A 23,732-nucleotide genomic window follows, 5' to 3' on the forward strand; every position below is an offset into this window, starting at 1 on the left:
CGAAGTCTAATCTGGAAGGGAATCCCCCCCCCCCCAATCCTGATTCGACATTATCCGGAATCCCATACACCCTAATAAATCACGAAATCAAAAAGTGTCTTTGTAATGTTGCTAGAGTAACACATGATATAATTGTAAAGATTAGTGAGAATTCGAAGTAGGAATGTGTTCTGTATTTTTCACAGGGGGGCAGAGCAGGCTCTCAGGGGGGGCAGTTGCCCCCCCTGCCCCCCCTCTAGCTACGGGCCTGGGCACAGCATGTGCTGTAAGCATACAAACGTGTGTGTGTGCAGGGGAAGGGGGTGCCCGCGTGAGTAGGAAGACGTGTGTAGGATGTCACCCTATATCACCAATAAACTTTCACAGGGCGAGAGAACATGAAGATGAACAAGTTTCCTCAATGATTTCAGGGGCCTCACCGCAGGTGGTGTAATCAAGGAGTCCTGGGTTTGATCCCCTGTGAAGGTGCATTGCACAGTGGTACGTATCCCGATTTAAACTTTAAGTCCAGTCCCGATTAACGTATCGGAATATAAAATGGACTTTAAAACCATTTACTTTTTGTTTTGTTCACGAACCCTCGAAAAACGATATTACCTATCCTATAGATCCACCAAGGCATTTGAAACCCTGGCGTCGGAGCAGTGGCACTAGTGTCGCTAGTTAAAGCCACGGGGAAGCCTGTGGTTCACGTATTTTCTGAGGTCCCAGAAAGCTTGGTGCTAACATATATGTATGCAACCACATTATAAAATCACGGTTGCCATGGACAGTTTTATTATTTTGTAGGAAAGGGATACAATTTGTATTACGACACGGGATAGACTAGGTAGGCGTCCTATGAACTGTAAATATTCCTTACAAATCTTCTGAATATTTCTCTTGTACAAACGCAACAAATACAATAAGTAATATGTGTGTGCAGTAATATATTCATTTTCTGAAAGCACCTTTTCTGGCATCAGTGGTCGAAGTAGGGGATGCTGCCTCCAGTTAAGAAAGTTTCACAAAGCATACTCCCAATTAGACTAATTTGCATATTGAGCATCCTCCACCTACTGTATTGTCTCCATGTTGATCCATACAAGGATGTACTCCCTCGTATCTCCAAAATCGATCAAACATCCCCTCCTTTTTCGGCTAGGTATTTCCATTTCGAGAACTGTCTGGCAAGATTTTATCGGGCTCAGTGACAGATCCTGCGGTGCGGTACTGTGCTTCGGAGGGGAAGGGGGGAGTGGCCCCTTCAACAGTTGGTTTCGCAGTTCCATAACGTTAACAACATACAAAATTCCTCTCCATAGACCTAATATGAAAATGAATATGACACATTAATGACACTGTAGTAGAAATTGTCAATTACTGAAGGGGTTCGTATTTGTTTGTCGATTGTCAAATAAATGTTTTGACCAATAATATAATAATACAATGCCAAAAATGTACACAATATTTAGCAAAACCATCTCCACAACAAGTACAATGTTGATTGAATAGATGTTTTAAGTCCACTTTATGCACAGTAAGGCAAATCGGGACTGGACCTAAAGTTTAAAGTGAGATCCGAACCACTATGAGCCTCCACCGGGTATCGAACCCGGGACACCTTGATTACAAGGCGACGACGCTCCCACTGAACTGAGACTGTGGTATCGTCATCTTGCAGCAATGCAAACACGTCCAGTAAATGCTCTTGAAGCAATTGATATGTGCAGTGAAGTAATATTTCTCTGGGTAAACACACGTTTGCGCATATTATGTACAATCCCGGTAACAACAACATAAAATGAGAAATCGGGGTGTAAGGGGTGCTCCTTCCACGTAGTGCACCCAATAGTCAACCTCACTTCCACGTAGTACACCCTGGACTACAGACTAACGAGGCTCTGGCGACTGGCCCCATGGCCAGTATAATTTTGTTTGTGTTGTCCTTATTTATGCTGAGTGCTCCTTTACAGCCTCAACTTTTAACGACAGTCAGAAGATTTTAATATTTTATATTTTATGATTTTAGTGATGCAACGTTAGAGTTGTTATTTGTAACGATAAGGGGCTGGACCCCGAATAATGTGACGGGTGCAAAATAACCTTAGTGCTGACGCACCCAAAATTTTGAATTCCAATCAAATAAAATAAAATAAAATGAGAAATCATTCTCAACTTTGAGGCGGTTGAAGACCTATCTTCGAAATACCATTTGCGAAGAAAGATTAAATGGGTTAGCTGCTCTGAACATTCACCGGGATATAAAAGTTACTTGTGACGACATATTGTCAGAATTCACACAGAAACCTCGATGGCTAAATTTCAGAATTTAAATTGTTGAACTGTGGTACCTTATTTATTACTGTCTTTAAGACATCAAGTAGTCTTAATCTCTTTAATGTTGTTACAATGTTGAGTGTACATATTATTTGTTTAAAAATTATATTTGAGCAATTAAATATGAAATATTAATAATTGAAAATATTCAAGCAGGTGATATATATGATGCTTTTCTTCTTATCACAAGTGTGACTTAAAAAATAAAAACATGAAGCATCCATAGCAAATACATTGATTGCGTTCATTGGGGTACAACCCAAGTATATTAATTATCAAATTTATTACAAGAAAATCCTGGGCAGGCGCCTGAATAGAAGCTAGTCCATGAGAGCGAAACGTGCCACAAATTAATATACAAATGGCTGCGCCACACATTGGCATAAATGTTGTCACCTTTGAATTATTATCGGGAGACCAGGCACGTATCTAAAAATATATTTCGGGGGGTTCGAACAAAGTGTGTCAATAATAATAATAAAATTTAAGTAAGTTATAATTATATAAAAATATTAATTAAAATATATAATTTAATTAGTATTTTTTTATTATTATACGAATACGTGAAAAGATGGTCATATAACATCATATAGCTATTTATTATCTAGCTTGCGTGTACTTAAGATCGCCAAAATTTGTATAAAAACAAGGAAATTAATGTAAAATATATAAAGAATTGAATATTTATCAAATATTAAAAAAAAGGATTTTAGGTCCAGTTGACAGAAAGTAAAGTTTCTGATTAATATTTTATGCATATTATCATTAGTAGTAGTGTGCATAAATTTTCTTTTGTACTGTCCTTCAAAGCAGTATTATCCAAATATAATAATAATAATAAATATAGTAATAACCCTTGCCTTCTGAGTTCATAGGAAGTAAATGACCATTGATTATAGTACAATCGAGTACAGTTATGCTTAAAAGTATATTTTCATTATTTTATTTTAGCATTTGGTAAGTCTTTCGGGAAGGGGCCCAGACACCCTGGACACCCCCCTAATACGTCCTTGCAGGAGACATGCTCTATAATACATTAATATATTACATATGCATGTAAAATTTTCCAAGATTATTAGGGGATGTGCCCCTCTTATTAAGAACGCCAGTTCAATCAATATCCGCATTATCATATAAGTAAAATTATCATTATTATTAACATTGACTCTAAGTAGTTAATATTTGCCTTTTGGTGCAAAGGGTTGTGGATTTGAGGCTGGTTACGGACCCGGAGTTTAGAGTTGACCCATTGTTGATCTACCGAGACAAGACCAAGACCAGATCCTGCAGATTTATTGAGAAGAGACAGAATGATTCAAATCTCTGTAATACTGAGATGAGACTCAATAAAGATATCTTGGATGAGACAGAGACATAGTGCCCCAGGCTCTCGGTCTCATTCGGAGATTTTGGTATCATATTAAAAAATATTACCTAAAACGAACCTACTTTCCTATGTAACTATTTTGGACATACCAAGTGGATATATTTGTACGTAGATGTTATATATTCTGCTTATAGTAATTATGAAGTCAATCATTAGATAGCTTTCGTAACATGTCTGGCTAAATATGTTGAAAATCATCCGATGAAAAAATATATATGTTATTATTATTATTGTTATTTGAATAATGCCAAGTCAAATTACTTTATAATTGCAACAATAATTATATTATTTACTAATTTTGTCTTCAATTTCAGGATTTGAGAAGTCAAGCATATCCAGTTAATTTGATGGAGGCCAGGTAGCCACAACTAAATGCAAAATGAAAAGTAAAGAGGAGCAGCTAGAGAAGAGTGAGGTGAAATCAGGTATGGCACAGTGCATCGCAGTGTAATAAATCTCTTCATTAATACAATTTATTATTTTTTAACCACTTTACATACGATTTTATGATTTTGATACCAATGTTAACATAAATTATGAAAGTAAATGAGGCGATCTTCTTCAAGATATCCATTATAACCTACCTCACTAACTCCACAAGGAAGCAGAAAAATAATTAAATACTACATAATCTTTTTTCATTGCTTTACTAATACTATAATTGTTTTACTAATTATTTTTTCATATTTTTTATTGCACATTCAGCTATATACTGAGATGTTGTAAGAATAAAAAAGAAAGTGTAATAATCGAAATATCAATTTATATGCAATGATTAAAGCAAACTGGATCAATTATGGATCATGTTCCGTAATGAACACTTATTTAATGATACAATGTAGAGTGAGATGCATAAGTATTATCAAACAAACTGTCCATCATCACGTTTATTAGCTTTGTGCAATGAGACCTTCAAGGGTTAGGTGGGAGAACAGCGTATGCTGAACCTCACCCGCTCAATAAAGATATATTGTTATTATTATTATTAAGAATCAAAATGCCAAACAAGCTGCTGACAACGCACCAACATACGTAAAAATCTTTTCCTTAAAAACATGTATATTGTTCATGAAAGCAGTCATGAACAATTTGCTGAGCAATACTTCTGCTTCTCACTGTACTTAATATCATAAATACATTTTCGTTTTTTTATTAGTAGTGAGAATGTATAATTTTTTTCCTGATGCAATTTCTCCGAGATGTAATATTAGAATTACTATTTGTTAATATAGTCATATAATTTGCAATGCATTCACAATAATCCTTTTTTTATTTCCATTGCCAGTTCCTTTGTGGGGATCATGTCGTCTTACATATACAATTTGTGCATTCTTTACAACGTTAAATCTAATTTTGATGAGATTCAATTTGAGTTTTGCCCTCGTTTGCATGGTTAAACCTACACACCACAATACATCATCTTACAACTACACAAGAAATGAAGACTGTCCAGCATTAAATGCATCATATACTGAAGATAATGTGTATAATGAGGCAAGTATAGCAAATAATACTGAAATAACTTAAATGCCATAAGTTTAGACGTTAGAATGTAGAAAACTGAATATTTGGTGCCAAAAAATAAATGTTAAAGTATGATAGTTATATAATTGCCTAAATTGATTTACATTTCATCCTACGATTCAAATATTTAAGAAGAATTTTAATAAATCTGACAAAATTGAAAATATACATGAATTACTTGGAGAAAACTTCTGTTCATGTACTTTTGTTAATCAATTTGGCCCATACCAGAACATGAAAAAGAGCAAAAAGACTTATTTCCATTTTTGCTTGAAGTTTTCTATTTTTTTAAAAGAGGATAAATATAATGACAAACAAAAGTCCCTTCTGAATTCCTCTCTATGAAAACTTCCTATTTCAGTTGGAGAAACTATGCATGTCCTCCTTTACAAATTCAGTGGTGGATTAATGACTGTTTTTGGGCAAGAATGATTTTTTTATCTGCCTCCCACCCAACTTGGAGTTCCTAATTATAATTATGGTTAACCAAATATTGATGATTCACATATAAGTCACATGTTATGTTTGTGTTATTTATAAAAAAGTGTGGTAGATACCTTGTCTGGCAGTCATAAACAATGTTTTAAAAATATTTACAGTAGGAGTTAATTTTGTCAATATATTCATCAGCTTTATTTCTTCCAGCAATAAATGTTCTTCTTTTATTTTGAAGGGCCTTCCCGATGGCGCAGTGGTTGTGTCCTCTCCTTGTAATCAAGGGGTCCTGGGTTCGATACTCGGTGGAGGCACATAGTGGTTTGGATCCCACTTTAAACTGTAGGTCCAGTCCCGATTAGCCTTACTGTGCATAAAGTGGGCTTAAAACACCAAATCAATCCAATCTTTTATTTTAAACAGAATATGTAGATTTCCCCCTTTGTAGACTGTCTGCATTCAAAATTTATAGATATAAATTATTCCAATATATTTGTGATTAATTAAGGAATCACCTTAGAATGCTAAGAACATCAAAATATATATTTTTAAAGATCTTAGTATAGTAAAATATCAAAGTATAATGTCCCATGGGGAACTTTCCACTCTGTGGACACTGGTGGGAAGTTCCTATAGAAATCCACAGAGTGCAGCATTGTTCACTCTCCATAGGAAATTGGAGAGAATGAAAGCCATTGTAATTTCAAGGAAAAGTTGGAAGTGCTTGTCTTGCCTTTTGTGTGAGATTTGTAGAATTAAATTCTAATGTTCTAACTTGATTGAGATCACATTTCCCCCCTCCCCTCCTACATGGACTAAAAAGACTAAAATGCTCTTGGAGGAGACAGTGTTGCCCACAGAGGGGCAAATTTCAAATTTTATCATTTGTTGAATCCAAATCAATAAACCTACAGTATATGTAATTTTAGACCCAGTTATCCTTTTAAAGTGAATTCTTGTAGATTTAAATATACATATTTCTTTTCTTGTTCACCAAATGAATAATTTAACTCGTTGATGAGAAAACTTGTTCTTGTTATTTCCATTTTTTTTAAAAAAAATGTAGCCTGTGGTAGTTTAAAATGATTCAATAATGTGTCTGATATCGACTACTCTCTTGAAATTTCTTAATTTTAGTAAGAAACTGAAATAAGTTAACAAACAACCTAACATGAAAAGTCACTGGACAATTTATATTTCTAGTCTTGAAGTGTTCAAGTGTTCTTCTTTAAATATTAAGAGTTCCTAGTAAGCTCGTAATAAATATATATCAATTTTATGGCCTACATGCAAACAACTTCTGAAAATTATGCTTGATGTAATTTATTTCTGCTGCTCCTCCAATCCAAAATACCTTAGTTAGTCAATCAAGTGGTCAATGGACATTAAGGAAGAAATGGAGGGACCGTAAAAGACAGAAATTACAAGAAGCTAAAAAGAACTCAGGAACTCACAAAGAAGATGGAAGTTCCATCTATTCAAACGACTCCATTTAGTCAGTTTTTACCACAACAAGTAGTTTAGAAAGTTGTAAAGAAAGAGGTAAGAAAAACCGAATGGAACTCTTGAAACAGAAGACTAATTTGGAAAATGAAAAATTACAAAAGAAAGTTGAACTGTTCTAAAAGTAACTGAAAAGATTATAACGTACAGAAGCCAAACCTATTTTGGATCACACTACTTCAAGGAAGAGAATGAAGCCTGCACTAGAAACAAATAACACTAAAGAAACTCAAGAAAAAAATTGTTTGGTGAAGTCATCAAAGACCAGAAAAGTTTCCAAGAAGAAGAAAGCAGCTACGCAGCAAGTATTACCAAGAAAGATTGTTAAAAAATATAAATACCTTGAGAAAGTTGGTTCTTTAACTTCGAAGAAAATTTTAAAATAAAAAAGAAGTCTAGTTTAAACCAAGGAAAAGGTTATATGCAGAAAAAAAATGTTTCTAGAGACTGATCTAACAAGCTGCATATAATCTCGAAAAAAGAAACTAACAGTTTTTTTTTCAGGTCAAATAAACAGAGACTATTTTTGAATGATACTTATTTGTACAACTTGCACAAAGAATTCAAGAAAGTAAGCATTAAATATAAAAAGTTAAGCTATGCAACTTTCTGTCGATACAGGTCTTTCTGGGTTGTATTTCCACAAGCTGCAAATAGGGAGACTTGTCTATGTAATTTACATGAAAACATGAATATTGTAGTTGCAAAATTTCATTCTATTTGGTTAATTAATGAGAATATTCCAGATGAGATTGTGAAGATGTTATGTTGTAAGGTGTCAGACAGTCTACTTGGAAAGAAAGTGCCCAAAATGCAAGGACAGAATTGTTGAGCTAATTGAGTTTGAAAAGTTGTATTATGTAGAACAAAGATATATTTATGAAGTATTTTATTTGACCCATAAATTGCCAAAAAATTACCTATCATCCAAAAATGAAAAAAAAAAACAATAAAAAATTGTCATTACTTAACCTATTATTTCACGATACACATTTTCATAAGGAATCTATCAAGCTTCTTAAGAAAGATGCAAAACTATCAATTGCCTTGCCTTAGTTATTACATTTCCAAAATCAATTTTGTGGAAGGAAATATCTGTGTGTGTGTGTGTGTGTGTTTGTGTGTTAAGGAGAAAATGCCATTGTCTCTTTCAGTGGGAGTTTGAGTGGAGCAAGCAGCTGCAGGGGCGTCTCCTCAGTGGCTTCTTCTATGGCTACATGGTAAGCCAAGTGTTTGGTGGATGGTTCAGTGATCGCTTTGGAGGGAAACTCATGTTCATCCTTGGCAATGCAAACCAAAGTGCTCTCACCTTACTCATTCCATTGGTGACAAGGTGGAATGTTGAAGGTCTCTTTTGGATCAGGGTGTTGCAAGGAGTTGTTTCAGTAAGTGAATTATATTTGTCTCTTGGTATTAGACTGGTATATGCAATTTAAATCAAATTTGCTTTTCTATTATGAAGTAATGAAAGTTTATTTTATAAAATAAATTGTTTGCTTAAATGTTTGATCACATTATGCACACCTTCAGAAGATTTTAGTAGTAGTTCCTTCTGTGAAACCTTTTCATTTTTCTCACATATTACTCACTTATCTCCCTACTCTTCTGTGCATCAAGTATATTTTTTCCAAAATTTGGTTACAGTAACTTTGAATTCCTTCATTCTGAAATATGTCAATCTAATTTGCTCAAAGACAAATTTGAATCAGTAGCTATAGAAATTTCACCCCAATATTTCTCATAAACACAAAAGTTATAAGCCCATTTTGTTGCCCTCTTAGCAGCTCATGAAGAGGGGACTTTTTTTTTTTGGTGAATGAAGCTTAGTCGAGAGGGTGTATGGTTGCAACAGAGTCATGCATTTCAAATCAGCAATGCTAATGGCAATGCTGCTCTGATATGCAGGTTCTGCAGATCTAATGGAACCTTAATTACAGGATGAACAACTTAAATCTCAGTATAAAGGTTGTATTATTTTTTTTTTTTTGCTGTAGGGGATAGGGAGTGGTTCACAGATCATGAAGCCTATAAGTACACTGGAGAAAGTGCTGGGTAGCCTTTTCATATCTAATAACCACCAAGGAACAGCTATTGATATACAGGGTGGGCACAAAGTCACTTTCCCCAAAACAAGTATTTATTCGGGAAAGCAACTTTATGCCCACTCTGTATATATATATATATAAAACTTTGTTTCTCATGCTATGCAATGACAAGTTAGTAAATTTCCAATGAAAATATTTTCTTAAATAATTTGGTGGTTCTTCTAACCTGCAGTAAATATTGCAGAGCCACCTCTGCTGTGTGTGTGTGTGTGTGCCTATTCAATATCATCACTCTTCATATGGCTATTCTAAAGTCCAACACATTCATTCAATTTCTGATGACACAGCTGCAGCTGGTTCAAAATATCAACTATTTAATTTTGTCTAGCAAGCAAGGGATTGTCAAGGATTTTCCAATGGGAAGTGTAAGTCAATTTTAGGGATTTTTGATTGATTGATTGATTTGATGTTTTAAGTCTACTTTATGCACTGTAAGGCTAATCGGGACTGGACCTACAGACCACTATGTGCCTCCATCGGGTATCGAACCTGGGAACCCTTGATTATCGGGGAAGCCTCCCAATTTTAGGGAGAGTTAAGACTTAACTTAAGAGTAAATTTAGGACCCACAATAACTGTAAATTGAGGCTTTGTGAAAGAAAAAAAATAGATAATGTTGGGGGGGGGGGTGGATAAATCACTGCCAGGGGAGTGCCATGAATTTTCGTGATAGGGAAGCAATGGGCCACTTTTTCATTTCGGCTAATTACAACATTTTCAAATATAACTTTGGGGGGGGGGGGGGGTAAGGGTAAATTAGGAGTCAACATTACCAAAAATTGGCTATTGATAAAAAATTTTAGGTGTGTTTTGAGAAAAAATTTTGGGAGGGGTTGCAAGGTGTGTGTGGATAAATCACTGGTATGCACCCAGGAGGGGGCAGGAATTGTAAAGGGGGCTCTTGCTCTTCCTGTTAACCCAGCCCCTACAATGTGTATATTGTCATATCTTTCCAGCCTTTAGCCTTTTTTAAGAATATTGTGCCAAAAAAGGGGTTATGACCTCCAACAATGCCCCTTTTGTACGTCACTGCATGAGTGTGATTTTGGAAATGTTCATGTCTTTGCACTGCATTATGGAAATTACTGAACACATTCTGGCCTGTAATGTTCCATGTTATAACAAAATCTATATACCTAGGTATATAAAATGGATGTATGTGTGTATATGTGTGTGTTTGTTCCGGCATAACTCTTGAATGCCTGGAGCGATTTCAACCGAACTTGGTACACATATGATTACAATCTGGAAAGAAATACTGTTGGGGTAAGACACCCCTAGCACCAGTAGGGGGGTAGGAGGCAGTGACATGTAAAAATAATAGAAAATGACTGATATTAGTGTGGAATAAGTAGTTTTCGGGATCGCTAAGTGAGACTCCCAATGCCGCTCAACTCCAAGATCATCACCTATCGGGATAGGGGTGAGAGGAGTGAGAAGTAAAATGTCAAAAATGACCAATATTAGTGTCGAGTCTAAGCAAATTGGTGATATTCACGATGACCAAACTTGGTATGTATGATTTACAATCTGAAAAGAAATACTGTGCGGTAAGACACCCCTGGCACCCCTAGAGGTGGGGGTGGGAAGGGGTGACATGTAAAAATAATCAAAAATTACCGATATTAGTGTGGAATCCATAGTTTTCAGGGTCTCTAAGATGAATAGTGACACTCCAAATTCTGTTCAACTCCAAAACACTCCTGGCACCCCCTAGGGGTGGGGGTGGGTAGGGGGTGACATGTAAAACGACCAATATTAGAGTAGAAACCATAGTTTTCGGGTTCGCTAAGATGAATAGTGACACTCCCAATTCTGTTCAACTCCAAGACACCCTTGGTACCCCTAGGGGCAGGGTGGGAAGGGGTGACATGTAAAACAACCGATATTAGTGTGGAATCCATAGCTTTCAGGGCCGCTGAGATGAATAGTGACACTCCCAATGCTGTTCAACTCCAAGTTCATTTTACACTATTGTTAGAATTCATTATATTTATGTCTAATAGAAGATTGGGATAAATAAATACTCGGGCAACACCGGGCAATTAGCTAGTGATTTATAAATAACATTGCTACTACATAACCACACAATACGTCACTTCGTTGCCTTGTAATGAATGGGCCTTGGATGGGATAGTCGGTCGAGTGGTTTGGATCCCACTTTAAACTGTACATCGAGTCCTCCCAAATAGCCTTTCTGTATATAAAGTAAACTTAAACAAATTCAAATATAATATTGATTTTTACTGAGACAGTTTTAACTTCTTAATGAAAACTTTCCCGATTTTCTGACTTGTTTTGGTTATGCATAGTTCAGAACATGGTCTCTCATGATTCACCACCTCCAACTCTTCGGTACAAGTTCTTGAACTGAATGGTTTTCAAAGAAGATCCCTAATCGAGTCGCTTACCTTCACCACTCCAAATTGATGGCTCATCTCGTTTGTCAACCCTGGTGGTTATTTTAATGTAGACCATACTTTAACACAAGTCAGCAAAAACATCACACGAAAGAAGAGAATAACACAGGACGATGGCCACAGTAAAGAATACAAGTATCTGCAGCTCCCATGCTTCCAAATGTGCCCTCTTCCTCACCCTGTTTGCAGTGTTACATACCCTCTATATTTCGGAGATACTGACCACATGACGGATATGTCCAAGTATTGGCTGGTGATTTTATTTCTTATAAATACCATATGACCGTACTGAATGACTAACTTCATAAGCTAATTTGTTCATTGCTGTTAAGTTTCACATGTGAATAATTGTACTGAGTTAGGTGGTGCTATGGATGCATAGAAATTCTGGAAGTTAGCAACACTTGTGGCCAGTGTGGATGAGGTTTTTCCAACACCCTTGCCAAAGACGAGGCAGGCCGTGGGTAGCTGGCAGTCGATCTCTTTTTTCGTGAAGGAGGAAGGACAGTGATCATGCAAGAACTGCATAAGTCTCTCGAAAACTGAGTAGAGAGGCGAGCAATCCTCTTCCTTCTAACACAGACCAGCCGAGCCTTGTGAAGGGTGCAGCCACTTTATGTTTGCAGCCAATGTAACAGGAAATGAAAAATCTGCATGTGTAAATATGTTAAAGTAGATGCATTACATTCCAAGGTGTATAAAGGCATTGAAAAACATGAACTTAAGATATCAAAATTGTTTTTAAAAAACAACGCAAGCGGCGCTTGCTCTGCCTTCCTTTACCACATGCTTCTGATCCCTGCTGGTGGTTAGTGTTTACTGAAATGCATAAAAGAATTTAAAGGAATGGGTATGGAATATCACTATATATTTGACTTTGTTTCTCTAAAATTTTATACAACACTAATCTAATACTATTTCTCTCCTTCCCTCTTATAATCTGTGTAGTGTTTAAGAAATTTCCAGTGTTGATGGGGGGGGGGGATTCTACTGACTGTCAAGAAACAGCATAAGATAATGATTTTATTCCCCCTAACATATCAGTTTCTCACCCCTCTCTCTCTCACCACTTCCCCCACATACATATATGTGTGCACCTTTGCGCCTCCTAGAGGGGTTGCATGGGGATATCTCAACAATTTTAAATGGGAAATGAGGTCAGACCACACTTTTTACCAAAACATACTTTTAATAATTGCTGAAAAATTGCCGATTTAAATTTGGATCTTGACAGAAAAAAGATCAAGTCCACTCTATGATCATCACAGCTAATCGGGACTGGACCTACTGTCTTGGGGTTTGATATCCCCCACCAGAAATGTAGTCTGGCATGGGTGCAGTGGCGTGCCCAGGATTTTCGAAAGGGAGGGTTTATGTATACTTTTTCTTGGTAGTCAGCCCTCATTTTGTCATATTTTCCTACCTTGACGTTATTTTTTTAGGAAGACTGGGCCAAAGGGGGGTTATAACCCCCACCTACCCCCCTTAGACATGCCACTGCATGGGTGTAACTTTGGACCTAACTTTTGGGGATCAGAATTGAACTTGGGCATAACTTTGGGTGAACACAATTAAAAAGTTTTCTACCCCATAAAAATAGCATCCAAGACAACTGTGCTAAATGACTGTTATATTTACGAAACCATAAAAATTATACATTATCTTACTCCTCAAGTCCCAGGAGCTTAACACAAGTACCATTAGTTTGTTAATTCTTCTAAATCTGATATTCTGAGGGCAGGGGCACAGGGTGCAAATGTAGTTTAGGACCTCTTGAATACAAGACAGTAGCGAGTGCCACCACAATGTATCCAAGACCCCACATTGTGTATGTAATCTCATAATCAATTTTTATGGATCTTATCAAGAGAATGAATTCAATATTGATTCTTCAGTACATTTTGTCATGATATTTTACAAATGTGTTTAGTTTGCTGCAAAATTACAATACTACTGACTTGACAACGCATGATGAAACCGAGAAATATTTCCAACAAGAAATACCAGGTTCCAACTCGCCCCATGTTTTAATTTATTGATGTTGAAATATTATGTATGTTTAACTTTATCACTAGATACATCAAGCCATGGCCATGTAATTTTCCATTTGTTAAATTTTTCACAACTTAGGAAACTAATAATCATAAGGAAACTTATCGCTTTACTACTACTGCCTTCTTCTTGCAAATTTTCAAAACCAGTCCTTTGGTCAACTCAGTCTTCTGCCACTGGAATTATCAGATTTTGGAGGCAGATTCCCAATATTGCAGTGTCTGGAACTCATAATGTTAACTTTTTTCACTAACATTCTAGCTTCACAAAGGCATGTAGTAGTAGTTGTTGTTGTTTTTTTTTTAAAAAAAAAACTGTTCTTAAAAATATGATTTTGGAAAGGGTTATTGTGTTTGCATAATTGTGCATACTATAATTCCACTCATGTAAATACAGACATTCTGTGGTGACAAGTTCGAGTCACGTGACAACTAATTTGTAACTTTTATATGGGATGGCATTTTCCGGGCAAATTCCCTGAATAAAGAAAAGGGAAGAGGAGCCACTTGTTTGACAGTTCAAGGAATATAGCAGCTCGCCAAATTATGCTTCCAGTTGTCTGACAGAAAAGTGGTGCAATTGGATGGCAAAGTGGGGAAAAGTAACTAAAATGCTAATACTTTGTTGTTTCCCTCCCAAATAGTATTCCCCCAGGGATAAAATTTATCAATCAGAGAGGGGGACACAAGTATCCAGAGGGGGAAATTCCCCCTCAGCCCCCCCTACAAATACCACCCTGCTTATAATATAAAGAAGGACAAACGATAAGACTCCTAAGTTAAGTCATGGGTGTATGATGTATGTGATGTTTAAATGACCATTCTATATCTATTTAGACCAGTGGCGGCTCGTGGTTCAGAATGTTGGTGGTTGCAGCTAATACAGTATATTGTATATTTTTTCATCAATATATAATAAATTTATATAACTTTAATTTGTATATATTTATAATGTAATTATATGTACTTATAATTTTATATGTGAGTGATACATGACACTTTCAAGGAGTACAATTAATAATCATCATACAAAATTTGAAGTTTCCATTCATTCAGCATCAATATTATGCAGAATTGTGTTTCTTGTGATTACGTAAGAAGTACTTTAATGTTCTGATTCAATGGTTAAATATCTTGACGGAAAACTCTGATGAATCGATGCTTGTAATTGGACTGGAATACTCATCCAATAATATTAATCACTGTAGGGCTAGGATTTTGATGACCTTAAAATTGCTAAAAAATGACCTTTAAAAATGCATTTATGCCCTAATACATGCAAGAAAATGCCCTATAAATTTAGAAAAATGACCTAAAAATTCTGAAAGATATGTAAAACAAATTTATAAACTACCAAGAGAAATTCAAATTACAAATTAACGTTACAGTATCTATCACATGTTCATTGCGTATGGTAGTACAAGTAAGAAAGTTCACTTTTTGTCATCTTTTATACTTTAAGTACTGAGTTGCAGTACACAACGAAAACCATATGCAAATTTTCAAAAGTGAATGATTGTCGGTTTTCGGACAATCGAAAAACTTCTCTTGAGTTCCACAGACACAAGAGGAGCGTACTTGAAGTGAACAATATCACTTGCTGTTAAGTCACTTTTAATTCCATAGAGTGCAAATTGCTTCCCTAACAAAATGTCCCATACAGAGCACAAAACTTTGTACCCTTTGTTTTTTTAACAATATAATCAGTCTGGCGACAATGTATTTACTGATAGAGGGGAAAATCACATTGTTTGAGCTGAATTGTTACACAACAGATTGTGTCAACAATACTGCACTGAATTTCTTTGTTTCTTCAAACACAGTCGTTCTGAACTGCATGGGAACCTCTCTCCTTCAAAGGGTTACATTTTCATGTAAAATGCCCCTTCTTTCACCAAAATGTAGAAAAATGCATAAGATGACTTTTGAAAGGCCGAAATGACTTAAAGGGTTTAAAAAGTTTAAAAAATGACATTTACTCCAAAAAGAGTCAAAAAATGCAAAAAATGCCCTAACAAAGGCATTCCAATTAATTCACTTACATGTAAATCACGTTTCTATTTACTTATGCAATGTTTCTGCCTTACCAAAAAAAAAAAAAGATGCATTTGCATCAAAATCCTAGCCCTATTAATCAGTATATTAAACAGTTTTTAATTGTTACAAATGGAGGCACATGTTTCGGATCCCACTTTAAACTGTATGTCCAGTCCCTATTAGTCTTTCTGTGCATAAAGTGGATTTAAAAAACAACAAATCAAATTAAATTGTTACACGTTTCAAGCATTGGTATCAATATCACATAATTTAAATTAGGTTAAGATTCTCCTCAAAAGAAAATATTTATCTTTGCCTAAAATGGACATTTTGTCTGTTACTCTACGACACAGGACAGTGAGAATTGAATCCCAGCGTTTGTTGCTGGTCCATCTTTTTTCCCCTCATCCCTGAGGGATCCAAAATGGTTCGCCTGACCTTGGTGTGTTGTAAATCCATTGCAATGACCAAGCCGACTGAAGCAGGGGATAGGAAGAACAGGGTTGAACTTCGCTCCAATACTCTTCGCTCTAGAGATCAGGCTGTTGCTCCGGGTTTGTAACACGTACCTGTGCGTCTACCCATACACTGTGAAATCCCGTGGTTTGCCTCATTTTTTTTAACAAATCGTAATGGAATTTGCTTTATGAAGCAATGAACGGGAAAATCGTTTGTTTATGTTCAATATATTTAATAGGATAACAAATGAAAAATATACTAACAAAAAGTATGAAATTTCATTGTAAAATATCCGGTCGTTGTGCAATCAGTAACCGCCCCTGATTTAGACCATAATTTTATGTGTTACATGAACAGTGTGTGTGTTTAGATTCACTTTACCTAGGTATATCGAGTATAATCCCAATGTAATTTTATTTTCTTTGTCACAGGGCTTCAGTCTTCCATCCATGTATCAATTATATAGCAAGTGGTCAACCCCGACAGAGAGAACCACATTAATGGGTGCAGCCTATGCAGGGTTTCCACTCGGCAACTGCATCATCTTTCCTCTTTCGAGTTTTCTGTGTCAGTATGGTTTTGCTGGAGGCTGGCCTTCAGTATTTTATGTTACAGGTAATGTATATTTGTACACTGATAGACACTTAAACTATCTCAGATTTAATCAAAAAATGTTAGGTATGTGAAATCATTGAAAACCCACTCACTGGTCAAATTCACATTCACACTATTATGTCTGGGTGACAATGTGTTTACTGTAATATAACAATAATAATAAATTATGATATATCATGGACCAAGTAAGGAGATTTTTCATCATGAATTGAAGCTGTGACAAACTATTGGTAGATGAAAGATTTGCACTAATTAGACAGCACCACCTACCTGATGCCACCATATATCAACACTTCAACACATATGCATACATAAATATAAGCATGAGTGGAGTTTGGGTTAATGTAGGGACAGAAGGAGGTGAAACTCTGAAGTGTGGGATTGGGTCTGAGGACCAAGTGCGGAGAATTATGATGGGGCTGTGGAGAGATTTCCTGATTTCGCTACATCACACTCTGGATATAATCTTTATCTTGCATCAGGAGATGCAGTAATCTCATGAATACAATATATTTTGTATTACCTGGATGTACAGTTATCAAACTTTACTGAGCAATTTGAGCTTGAATGTAGTCAAACGGTTAGTACTCTTGCCTTTAGTGTGGGTAGTCCAAAATGTAAGTGTTCAATCAGCATCATGAGGACAATTGGGGAGCCACTGAAAAGCAAGAGTTGCAGACTCCCATCTTGAAAGCCAGATAACAGTGCCCAGGGGCAATGGAACTCAATGTGCTGACCATACATCACTCTTGTCAGAAGCTGTTGGGCAGAACCAGACCCTGGTTTTGAGTAATTAATAGTGGGAAGAAGGGATATTACTGAACAAAAAGCAGTCTTTATCACCCAATGGCTATATTTATCCTCCATTAATGAAATTTCTGGAAACATATCAAAGTATGACTGATTTCATCACAATAATGGCATAGTAGAAACATTACATGGTTCCTGAATAAGAATTAAGCATTTCTTTTGTGGCTAAATTTGAGATGTATGGAAGATCAAAATACCCTACTTCTAATTTCTCACGAGGAAGAAGAAAATTACAGAAGATGATAACAACAGCCTAGAAACATGTAAAATCAATAATACAATTGAAACCATTATGGCAGAATCATGAAGAAATTAGAACAATTTTGCAACTTTTCCAGGGAATATTTCATTCTAGCTAAATATTTTTTGGTAGCCTTTTTTCCCCCAGAGGTTCCTGTAGGAGATCAACCAGACAATTTCTGTAATGGTTAACATCTCTTTTTGACTACCATGGCATGAATTAAATACAAAACAAATAAATTAAAATTTCTGTCACCCAATGAAAGAGCAGCCTAACAGGCCAAGGCTTTCCAAGGCATGCTGCACTGTGGAACTGAGTTTAATTTCAATTAAAATGCAGCAAAATTGTATTATAAAAGGTACTCTCCTTGGCATAAGGTTCTTATCCTATATTTCACCAGTTTTGTATGTACTAGTACTAAAAAACATGTTAATCATCCTATGGACACCAACTTTTATACTATTAATACTGCAGCCACCAACAGTCCATTCCACATTTTGTTGCAGTGTTTTTTTTGTTGTTGTTTTTTAGCCATATTTGTGATCTCATGTAAGACATATATTTCTATTTCTACCAGGATCTTTTGGAATGATATGTTGCCTGTCATTTTGTTTCCTTGTCTATGATGATGCAAACTCCCATCCAAGAATATCAAAAGAAGAAAGGGAATTTCTAAATGTCAAAACAGGGAGTGGCAATATGAAGAAGGGAGTAAGTACAAGATTTTCTTTGAAAACTAATTGAATAAAACATTTCATTTCAGAAATATGAAAATGAGTGAATAGAATGAGCATGTTACTTACATGTGCAGCCACTTCACTTCATTTCTAGTATTTCATTAGATCCATGCCTGAAAAAGAAATATTATGACATTAAAACATTAAATTGAAGACCCTGAAAATAAATTTTAAAAGAAACATGTAGATTAATTTGGGTAGACACTGAAATCATGAATAATATGCAATGACCCAGCTGGAATTTTCTATTGGTTCCAATTGAAATTTCAATTGATTTCAATTGGAATGAATCGGATTCTATCGGTTTCAATTGGAATGAATCGGATTCTATCGGAATGTATTGGTTTCAATCGGAATCTCAACTGAAACCAATTGGAAAATCAAGACAATTTCCAATTGGTGAATTGTATCCAATTGTAAGTTTGTATATATTGTAGAATCAATATGTTATCAATCATTTATTGGCTTAAAGCACAGGTACTTTGATCCTTGACATCACATTTCCTATGATTTAGAAGTTCTTTGGAAAAACAGCACACTTGAACTGAATTTGTTCTGAATTCTAATGCATACTACTGAATTCAGATTTATCTTAATAAATACCTAACAAGAACGCTTTCTTAAGAACCAACTCGGCCTAGTAGTTGGAATAAATGTTCATATTAGTTCTTGTTTTCGCAATACAAAATATCCTGATTATTCTTATGTGTATGTAATGCAATTGGAAAAATGAGCAATCTTTTGATCAACTAAGTCAACCTCGACGGTGTTTTGTTTGTTTATCACTTTTTCAAGTGTTGTTCGGGAATGAAAGCATTCTGCTGCGGGCCGTCTGCGGCGCATGTGCGCGAGCGAATCGACTGACTTGCTCATGTGAGCTAGGCCATGCAACATAGTACGCGCGCATCTCCTACTATCTACGATGTATTAGACAGTTGTAATTACGGTTCTACATACCATTTATGTATTATTTAGTATTATAAATATTCTAAAATCGAAATCGATGTACCGTGTTATTCATCTTGTAGAACTACGCCTAAGGTAAAACAGTTCTCTTAAATTACCAGAGTCTCAACGAATTATAAGTTGGTCATTACCGCAACAAGTGTTGTGGGTCAGATTCTTTGTTTAACCTAATTTGTTGCTGTTTTTGCATGTATAAAGGAAGAACAACATAAACAAGAAATTTATGACTGAAGCAGCATAAATTTCGATTTTCTATAAGTGTGTTAATCACAATGAAGCTACAGAGTTAAAAACGTGTTCATATATTTGAAAAAGTTTTGTATGTGAAAGTTTTTCTAAGTTACAAATTCCACATGCTTTACCAGAGATTTATTTTAGTTGTTTTATATGATTTTTCCATTGCATTTACTGTTGTATAGATAAGAATTTTTAATGAGCAATATATTGAAAACAATAAAATACTTTCCAATAGAAACCAATTCATTACAATTGACCAATCGGTTCTGATAGACCAATTGGTTCCGATAGACCAATCGGGTCCAATAGTGTGTCTAAAAACTCATATTGGCTATTGGAACCAATTGGAAAAATTTCCAACCGGGGAAGTCTGCATAATGAGTGATTGAGTTTTTGTTTTAAGTCCACTTTATGATCAGATTGGGACTTGACCTACAGTTTAAAGTGGGATCCAAACCTATGTGCCTCAGTGGCATATTCTGAAAATTTGACCTGGTTTATCAAAACAATTCTTATTTATTGTATATATACAGTATATATTATATATTAATTAGATATTGTTATGTTCTTGCACATTTTCATAAAATTAAATAACATAAAAATGAACAAGTCGTAAGTTTAAAAAGGTTAATATTGAGGAGATTTCATAAAGGTTGTTTATAAACTCATTTGTCAGATGTACATAACTTTATGACATAAACGTGGACTTGCCAATCATAAAATTATTGGTTTTGATGTACTAATTCTTTAGGTGATGAGCTAAAGGCAATTTAAAATTGTAATTTTTCAATGTGGAAAGATTTGTTAACCTAAAAGAATATGTCAATTGTTTTTGTATATTTCACAAAACTCAACTATGTACATTCAGATTATTTACACATAATAACACTAGGTCATACATAAAATTACTAAAGACAAGGGTTCGAGGCTGAGAGCATGAGCATAAATATCCTGGTAATTTGAGGAGTTTTCAGTCTAATTTTATTCGCATTGCCTGTGGTCTAGGCAAAGTCGGGCTTCTTGACTCCCCCCCTAAAAACTCACTGTATGGGTTCTAGACAGAGGTGTTGGGGTTTTCAATACTGGGAGCTTTTCTGGGTTAGGTCAATATGTTGGGGTTCTCGACACTATAATAATAATAATAATAATAATTCCTTTATTTAGTGGGCAAGGTTCAGCCGTAGGCTGCTCTACCACCTAACCCTTGTCATGAGCTACATAAGAAAATATAAGTATATATAATATAATATGATAATATATGAGTACAGATGGAAAGCTTGATTCCACTAACGAGAAATAAAAAAATCACATTACCTACAATTACGAATATTCTCATTTCAGTAATATTAGTCATAGGATTATATAAATGTGAAAGAACAAGAAAATATTAAAAAAGAAAAGAAATACAAATGTGAAAAGAAAAAATATAAATGTAAATGTTAACATAAGGTTGCATTTAAGTAAATAATAATAATAATAATAATAATTTGAAGATATTTATAAAATTCCAATAGTTACAGTTATAGAATATGAATGTTTTGTCGTTTGTTGAGTGCCAGTTCATTTCTAGTATGTGCTACTGTTCTGCTGCTGTTCCTGTAGAAGCATTTCTTTCAATTTAATTTTGAAACTCTTATTGAGTTTTATGGATTTAACATTTGTTGGTAGTGCATTCCATGCTTTCGGGGCAGATATAGAAAAGGATGAGGTATATAGCATAGTCGAATGATGTTCGTTGTGACGACGTGTCCCGTGTCTGTGAATTGTGTTGCGATTACATAATTTTTCAAATAAGTACGCGGGTTTACGTTCAGTTTGCAGATCATGAATGAAAGATAAATGGTGTAGTAGCCTCCTGTTGGCCATTGTTAAAATATTATTTCTGTTTAAGATGGGAAGTATGTGATCGCGTTTATCCAGGCCAAAAGTATATCCGATGCATGCATTTTGTGCGATTTGAATTTTTCTGGTGAGTTTTTTCGCAAGTTTGGACCCATACACAGAGTCACAATAATCAAATAGTGGAAAAATTAAAGATTGAACTAGTCTAAGTTTACATTCTGCAGGTAGTTGATCTTGGAAACGGTAGAGGTTTCTCAGAATAAAATATGCGTTTTTACATTGTGCATTGATGTGGTCCGTCCAGTCCAACGTATCGTTAACAATCAAGCCAAGATTTTTTGCTGAATTTTTACATGGAATGGTTTCATTATTAATTTTAAGTTCAATTGGCTCAACAATAGAATTTTTTTGCGATTGTTTTGTTCCAATTAGCATATAAAGTGATTTTTCAGGGTTTATCTTAAGTCCGTTTGATGTACACCATGTGTAAATATTATTTAAATCGGTGTTGAGTGAGGAAATACTACTTTCTAGCGCTGTATGTCTAGTCGAAAAATACAGTTGTGTATCATCTGCATAGAAATGTGGTGTGAAAAATTTTATAACTTTATTTAAGTCTGCGGTGTAGAGGGTGAAAAGGAGAGGCCCTAAAATTGATCCCTGTGGAACCCCTGCTTTTAAAACTCTTGAGACCTTTAAAGCAGGGTGCAAAATCCTGGGGGGACATGGGGGATTTCCCCCACCAACAATCTTGGCTTCAAAAATCCCAGAACAGAAATTAACAAATGCATATATTATGGACTAATTTACCCCTATGTTGAATATGGCATAATAGCTTGGGGTGGATCATTTTATAATAATACTGTCAGAATACTGAGACTTCAAAAGAGAGCACATAGAATAATGTACAGACTAGGCTGTAGGGAATCTTGCAAAGAGTTATTCAGGGAGAAACAAATAATGACAATATACTCCCTATACACCTGTAAGGTTATAACGTTTGTTCTAAATACTGGAAGCATGACTAAAAATAATCAATTACACAACCACAATACAAGGGGGAAAGATAATTATTACCAGAACCAACACAGACTCAATATCTCAAAACAATCACCAATGAATGCCGGGAAAATATTCTACAACCAGCTGCATCATGACATAGAACTGATATCTCCAAAAAATAAACAAATATAAACAATTAAAAAAAAATTGACAGAGAGAGCTCTCTACAGTATCAGAGAATTCATGGAACAAGACAATACAAGGCCACTGTACTAAACAATATGTATTTTAATTGTAATCTTATTTCAATCATGCAGCAATGATAATGTGTTTCTATTTTTATTGTAGTGTAATGAAGTGTATTTTTCAATTTTTACTTTGGTGTGGTGATGTAATGTACTACACAATGTTTCTTCTTTTTTGTTATGATGTACTAAACTAATTATTATTTCATTATGTATCTTGACGTTTTCCATGCCCTTTTAATCAAGGATCAACGGAAGAAAATAAAATTCAAATTCAAATTCAAGTTTCCCGGCGGGGAGAGTGTTTTTTATAAAAGCAAAAGGTGACCAGTTATTTTTTACTTCAAATATACTTTACTAAGGATAGTATCGAGAACACACACAACGTAATGTGTTTGTGAGTGTTGCATACTTTCTCTCTCTCTCTCATTCAAGAGACCATTTACAGATCTTACACCAATAACAAATGTTATATTGATATAATATATTCATAATAAAGATAAAATATCAATGTAAGACAAAAATGACTATGAAATCTAATCGATTTATACTAATAGAAAGCAAAAACTAAACAAAAACTTAAAACATAATAAAAATATTTCAACTATATTCTCATTTATTGACATCCTTAACCAGTCAGTAAAGGAATTAGTTTGCTACTTCTTAAATATCTGATATACATAAAAGTATATACTTAATAATAGTAGTCATAATAATGTATTATAAATATGAATTTACTTGTATATTTATTATTATAAATATGTATTTATGTCTATAAATATTTATATATTCGTGTA

General features: G+C 34.9%; 1 protein-coding gene across 3 annotated transcripts in view; it reads left to right on the top strand.

Annotated features, from left to right (window-relative positions):
• LOC146004216 (putative transporter slc-17.2) overlaps window positions 1-23,732 on the top strand; it is a 62,329-nt gene that overhangs the window by 27,955 nt on the left and 10,642 nt on the right. For all 3 annotated transcript variants that reach the window (XM_083142896.1, XM_083142889.1, XM_083142904.1), the window contains exons 2-6: window positions 4,021-4,131; window positions 4,992-5,200; window positions 8,323-8,553; window positions 16,672-16,855; window positions 18,484-18,617. In XM_083142896.1, the coding sequence (XP_082999022.1) occupies window positions 4,086-4,131; window positions 4,992-5,200; window positions 8,323-8,553; window positions 16,672-16,855; window positions 18,484-18,617 (804 nt within the window). In that variant the 5' untranslated portion in view covers window positions 4,021-4,085. The remainder of the gene's footprint in view (window positions 1-4,020; window positions 4,132-4,991; window positions 5,201-8,322; window positions 8,554-16,671; window positions 16,856-18,483; window positions 18,618-23,732) is intronic.

Source organism: Lepisma saccharinum, chromosome 1 (assembly GCF_977018435.1).
Source record: "Lepisma saccharinum chromosome 1, izLepSacc3.1, whole genome shotgun sequence".
In the NCBI taxonomy this organism is placed as follows: Eukaryota; Metazoa; Arthropoda; class Insecta; order Zygentoma; family Lepismatidae; genus Lepisma; species Lepisma saccharinum.